This window comes from Camponotus vicinus, unplaced genomic scaffold (genome assembly GCF_025532165.1).
Source record: "Camponotus vicinus isolate PSW18456_S1 unplaced genomic scaffold, iyCamVici1.0 SCAF_4, whole genome shotgun sequence".
NCBI classification, from domain to species: Eukaryota; Metazoa; Arthropoda; class Insecta; order Hymenoptera; family Formicidae; genus Camponotus; species Camponotus vicinus.
Window position 1 is genome coordinate 15,483,855 of NW_028141976.1, and position 7,307 is coordinate 15,491,161.

The 7,307-nt window shown below is 26.4% G+C and overlaps 1 protein-coding gene across 1 annotated transcript; it reads left to right on the plus strand.

The window, feature by feature from the left end:
* The first annotated feature begins 976 nt into the window (after positions 1-976).
* On the plus strand, positions 977-6,950 carry LOC145970823 (uncharacterized). Its single transcript, XM_083097821.1, has 5 exons — positions 977-1,191; positions 1,395-1,733; positions 1,822-1,891; positions 2,927-3,037; positions 6,673-6,950. Exons 1-5 carry the CDS (start codon positions 1,007-1,009, stop codon positions 6,811-6,813), a joined length of 846 nt encoding a protein of 281 aa, XP_082953947.1. The 5' UTR covers positions 977-1,006; the 3' UTR covers positions 6,814-6,950.
* Positions 6,951-7,307: the final 357 nt, after the last annotated feature.

A 7,307-nucleotide genomic window follows, 5' to 3' on the forward strand; every position in this document is an offset into this window, starting at 1 on the left:
AGCCAAATAACTCGAAAAATAAGCAAGATAGAGAAAAATGTTTTAGACAAAAGTTGTATGGTTTCGAGGGGGCCATAAGATGGTATCATTGGTTTGACCTTGAAGAGTCATTTGAAGGTCACGTGAAGGTCACTTCAATTTTTTTAAATAGAATACCCTATATATTTTTGTACATTCTTGTAGCTTATTTCGAGAGCTTTCCAAAACACTATAATTAAGTACCTTTCCGTTAAGTACTTTTTGAGTTATGATGCTTGAAATAATTTCTTAATTTTACATAAACCGTAAAATATCTTGTAAAATATTCATTTTTCGATTATCTTACCTTAATACTTTTATGTACAAAATAATGAGAGGAATCAATTGGTGTAAAGAAAACACATAGTTGTTTTTAAGAAAAAATATGGAATTGTTAATTGCAAATTACATATTTTTTCTTCAAAACAACTATATGTTTTCTTTACACCAGTTGATTCCTCTCATTATTTTGTACGTAAAAGTATTAAGGAAAGATAATCGAAAAATGAATATTTTACAAGATATTTTACGGTTTATGTAAAATTAAGAAATTATTTCAAGCCTCATAACTCAAAAAGTACTTAACGAAAAGGTACTTAATTATAGTGTTTTGGAAAGCTCTCGAGATAAGCTACAAGAATATGTAATGAGAAAATGTAGGTTCCATTTAAGAAATTGAAGGTGACCTTCACGTGACCTTCAAATGACTTCAAGGTCAAACCAATAGTGCCATCTTATGGCCCCCAAAGAAACAAACAACTTTTGTGGGAAAATTTTTTCTCTGTCATGCTTTGCCAACGAGATAATTGGGATTATAGATTAAAATGACTCACCGTGTATAAACTTTCTTAATATGTAAAATACAATTGCGCAAGATATCTTTCTATATAGTAAAATATAATGCAAGAATCGAAAAATATAAAATTTATATCAAGTAACAATATAAATACATATAAATATATATATATATTTATATATTTAGGAGAAAATGCTAAACTTACTATACAATTTGCTTGATAAACTTGAATACGATGAAGTTTCTAATGAACACGAGCTTACAAAGAGTTTAAGAATGGAGGCTGCGAAATGGGCATGTAATCTTGATGGTCGCAGATGCATAAGAGCAGCCCAGCATAATTTAGATCGACATCTCGCAGATCCCGAAAAGAACACGTAATTTTTCTTATATATTCTCGGTTATTTTAATTTAATTGTTTTGTAGATACATGTGCAATGTTTATTACATTATTTGCTCAAAATTTAAATTTATTAGATTATATTATGAAATTATAATTTCTTAAATTATTTGATCAAAATGTAAATTTAATATGTGCATAACTTTTATATTAGAATTTGTTGTTTGTTAAATCTCGTAGGCTTTTGCCATGGTGGAAAGAATGGACATACTGTCAAGGTTTAAAAGCATTGTACTATTCTCTTAGCAATGAAGATTCTCCTTGGTGGGGAGTATATCGTCTGGGAAAAGAAAAATTTAAAACTAAACCTTTAAAATATCTGTCTTGCCCTGAGGATTCACAATTTATCAAAGACTATTTAAATCTTATAAAAAATGATAGTACAACATCGATTATGTTTTTAAAAGATTTTTCCGATCAAGATTATATTAATTATTTTCTTTTTACTATCGCAAAGCATGCAAGGAATCCTGTAGTACTCGACTTCATATTAGAAAAACTTGCGAATATAAAACCTAAGTAATACAATTTTCACTATAAATATGTATATATCTATCATTCAACAATTTATGTGTGTATAAATACATTTATTGTTTTACTGTTATAGACAAGTCAGCCAGCATGCAACATTTGCTGTAATTATTAATCATGTGTATTCTACGATTCAACTCAAAGAGGTAAAAATAGCATGTGCTTATACAGGGTGACCCATTTTAACATAGGCAGCCAAATAACTCGAAAAATAAGCAAGATAGAGAAAAATGTTTTAGACAAAAGTTGTATGGTTTCGAGGGGGCCATAAGATGGTATCATTGGTTTGACCTTGAAGAGTCATTTGAAGGTCACGTGAAGGTCACTTCAATTTTTTTAAATGGAATACCCTATATATTTTTGTACATTCTGGTAGCTTATTTCGAGAGCTTTCCAAAACACTATAATTAAGTACCTTTCCGTTAAGTACTTTTTGAATTATGATGCTTGAAATAATTTCTTAATTTTACATAAACCGTAAAATATCTTGTAAAATATTCATTTTTCGATTATCTTACCTTAATACTTTTATGTACAAAATAATGAGAGGAATCAATTGGTGTAAAGAAAACACATAGTTGTTTTTAAGAAAAAATATGGAATTGTTAATTGCAAATTACATATTTTTTCTTCGAAACAACTATGTGTTTTCTTTACACCAATTGATTCCTCTCATTATTTTGTACATAAAACTATTAAGGTAAGGTAATCGAAAAATGAATATTTTACAAGATATTTTACGGTTTATGTAAAATTAAGAAATTATTTCAAGCCTCATAACTCAAAAAGTACTTAACGAAAATGTACTTAATTATAGTGTTTTGGAAAGCACTCGAGATGTGCTACAAGAATGTACAAAAATATATAGGATGTTCCATTTAAAAAAATTGAAGTGACCTTCACGTGACCTTCAAATGACTCTTCAAGGTCAAACCAATGATACCATCTTATGGCCCCCTCGAAACCATACAACTTTTGTCTAAAACATTTTTCTCTATCTTGCTTATTTTTCGAGTTATTTGGCTGCCTAAGTTAAAATGGGTCACCCTGTATATACATATATATATATATATATATATATATATATATAATATATATATATATTTATATATAATAAATAATGCGACATCAATTTATCATTAAATATTGTTGTGCAATATCATCAAAATAATTTGTTTTAGATAAACGACTTCCTAACTGATAATTTTATTAATATAACGCAAGTTGAATTAAATGAATATAAGAAGATAAAATGGTTATCACATATGGACGGGAAAGATGTGAAAGTAAAGGTACATTTGATGAATATCATTATATTAATATATATTTCGTTTTTAATCGTTAATATTTTTTTTTCATACAGAATATATTAATTTAGTCACAGTATCTCAAAACGACAAGCAAAAATTAATGTTATGTAATTTTATAAAATAACCATATTTTTATTTCTAATTTCCAAAAATATACTGTTTCCAAAATACACTTTTCAAAAAAAAAAAAAATAGAGAATACTTTTTGTACCCTAAAAATTGGGCTATTTTCAAACCGCAGAAACTCGTCGAAAAATCATCGTAGATAAAAAATCAGAAAAGCAAGCTTGAAAGCTTTGAAGCTTGAAGTTTCAACTTTAATGCGCAGTTGATGGTATTTCAAATTTTTCTTATTTTCCTTATTCTGCGTTTTAAAAAAGAACACACTGTTTAGTTCCTTAAAATTATGTATTTTTAACACGCAACTTAACTCTTGATATAAAAGGGGGCGTGGAGCTGGGACGATTGTGTCAGGGATAAAGTAAAATACTTTTTGCTAATAAACTCTGTTACGATACTTTATTGGAAAATGAAACGACCCGACACTCACGTGATTACTGTGTAATGACGAGTAAACGAAGATAAAGAGATGCGCATACCGGGGAGTATCGACAAAAGAAAAAAATCTTTAACTGAGAATCTATTAGATGTCACCACGGGTGTCGCCACATAAGATGATATAACATTAAAAAAATAATTTTTCTGGAGAAATTCACCTCAAGTTCTATAAATTACAAAATTTTCCCTGCGAAAAGCTTTTTTAAAAATTTTCCTTTGACTTTTTTTGACCGAGTAATATATAAATAATAAATAACAAATATGATTCTGAAAATAAACCAGCAATTTTTATATACGATGTTGATACTCGGCGAAAAATGGTCGTAGACAAAAAATAAAGAAAGCATTATGAAGCTTGAAATTTCATCTTTAACGCGCTATTGTTAACTTTTTTAATTTTTCCTTGTTCTATGCATTAAAAAAAGACATTGTTTTGTTTACTAAAATTACGTATTTTTGACACTCTGCAGTTCGATAAAAAAATTTTTCTCGAAAAATTTTTTCATAATATCTAAAAAATACTGGTTTATTTTTAACATTGTATTACTCGGTCAAAAAAATCGTAGGAAAATAAAAAAAAAAGCGTTTTGGTAAAAAGCGTTTCAGGCAAAATGTTGTACTTTATGAAATTTTAGTTGAATTTCTCGAGAAAAATTTTTTTATCAAGTTTCGATGTATTAAAAATATATAATTTTAAGGAACTAAACAATGTGTTCTTTTTTAAAGCGCAGGATAAGAAAGATGAAAAAATTTTTAAAAATCACCAACTGTACGTTAAAGTTGAAGCTTCAAGCTTCAAAATACATTTACTATTCTTTTGTCTACGATAATTTTTCGACGAATTTCAGCGGTTTAAAAATAGCTCAATTTTTAGGGTACAAAAAGTGTTCTCTATTTTTTTAGTAGTGTATTATAATTTTTAGTGAATAAGAGAGTAAGAAAGAACATGGGAGCAAGCAAAAGCAAAAGAGAAAGAGAATTTCTTTGCTTGGAAATTTTAATTATCTTAATAAAAATGGATTTGTATAAATTTTAAAAAGAGAATTTATAGCTTTGAGATGTTAAATAGCTCTTAGTTAAATAAATTTAAATATTTTTTCAATATGATTGAGAGAGTTATTAGGTAATGTGATTAGCATACTCTAATATTACATGAGTCATTTGTTAAACTAAAACTGTGATAATGATAGGTTAACACAACAATTAATACAAAAAATGGCCTGCTAGATATAACAATTATAATATTATAATATAATGATATTTTCTCTGTGATACCCATAGCTCTTATAAATTTCTAATTTTATATTTAAAATCGCTAATTCTAAATTCTGTAAATTTTTATTTGTCAAAAGTTACTTACAAAATATTACTTATAAACATTCTTTGGAGACATAAGGATTGTTAAATAAAATATGGTGCAACACTATGCACATAATGTAATAGAACGTAGTATAATAGGAGTATGATTTCATTTTCGTTTCAGCAACTTCGTCTCGATATTTTTTCATCTACGCTTTTTTATAGGGATTAGGGATTATTTATTTTAATAAAAATCTTAAGTTCAGATTTATTTCGTTATTTAGTATCGCATCGAGGAAAGAAATGTATTCCATATACAACGATTTATTTTGAAAGAAAAATTAATTTTCTCTGAAACTGAGGCACTATCATCCGCATTTCGCTTCCTCTTACTAGTTTGAAAAATTTAAATTTATATTTCACATTTAGAGCTTTACTAATTTCTTAAAATTCATATTACCTTATTCAATAGCTGACAAATTTTTTACAAAGCGAAACCTGCATAGAAATCGACATATATTGATTTAAAATGTTTACAAACTTATAAACCCGTTTTTTCTTCGCGGTAACTAAAATTTTGATTCTGAGAAGAGAATGTAATTTTCATAATCTATAATTATTATTATTTATTCCAATTATATTTAAGATTATTATTATAAATAAAATATTCAAGATAAATATATATGTATATATATATATATATATATATATATATATATATATATATATATATATATACAGGGTGACCCATTTTAACTTAGGCAGCCAAATAACTCGAAAAATAAGCAAGATAGAGAAAAATGTTTTAGACAAAAGTTGTATGGTTTCGAGGGGGCCATAAGATGGTATCATTGGTTTGACCTTGAAGAGTCATTTGAAGGTCACGTGAAGGTCACTTCAATTTTTTTAAATGGAATACCCTATATATTTTTGTACATTCTTGTAGCTTATTTCGAGAGCTTTCCAAAACACTATAATTAAGTACCATTCCGTTAAGTACTTTTTGAGTTATGATGCTTGAAATAATTTCTTAATTTTACATAAACCGTAAAATATCTTGTAAAATATTCATTTTTCGATTATCTTACCTTAATACTTTTATGTACAAAATAATGAGAGGAATCAATTGGTGTAAAGAAAACACATAGTTGTTTTTAAGAAAAAATATGGAATTGTTAATTGCAAATTACATATTTTTTCTTCGAAACAACTATGTGTTTTCTTTACACCAATTGATTCCTCTCATTATTTTGTACATAAAACTATTAAGGTAAGGTAATCGAAAAATGAATATTTTACAAGATATTTTACGGTTTATGTAAAATTAAGAAATTATTTCAAGCCTCATAAATCAAAAAGTACTTAACGAAAATGTACTTAATTATAGTGTTTTGGAAAGCTCTCGAGATGAGCTACAAGAATGTACAAAAATATATAGGATGTTCCATTTAAAAAAATTGAAGTGACCTTCACGTGACCTTCAAATGACTCTTCAAGGTCAAACCAATGATACCATCTTATGGCCCCCTTGAAACCATACAACTTTTGTCTAAAACATTTTTCTCTATCTTGCTTATTTTTCGAGTTATTTGGCTGCCTAAGTTAAAATGGGTCACCCTGTATATATATATATATATATATATATATATATATATATACATATATACATATATATATGCGAGATAATATTTAATATAATATTTATTGATAATTGATAGTTGCTATTCACTAATAATTAGTATCGATATAATCTGTTTTAGACAAGCCAATTGTGTAGAAATTACGAAGATGTCAAAAATATTCAGCAATATATTTTACATATTCAAAGCAAGATACAAATACGCTTTCTCGAAATCAAAAGTCAACAGGATTACTTTCAGAATTTTGTAAAATTTCATTAATACCCGTATAATGAAAGTAACAATTATGACGCGAATACATCTATATATCTTTCTTATAAATAGCTTTTTATAATGTTTATAGTTATCGACTTATTATTTATGCTTATGTGCATTAATAATATATAATGAAATGTATTTACAAGGATTTATTTTATCCTGCAATTCATATTTGCATTAATGTTTTTATATCCTTATTAACATATATATTATTAACATATTTATATATATATACATATGTATACATATATATATATAAATGATAAATTGTTGTTATAAATTTAATATGTATTATTAATATTTTAAATATATATTATTAATTGTTTGAAACTCATGATCTTTGTAAATTTATAATCTTTAATTTATAATATATATATAACACACATGGCACAATTTTTTTATACATCTACATGTCTATTTCTCTATACTTCTTCTTACATATATTTAAGGAAATGTAACATATATACATTCGCGCGCATTCGTGTGAATATTTACAC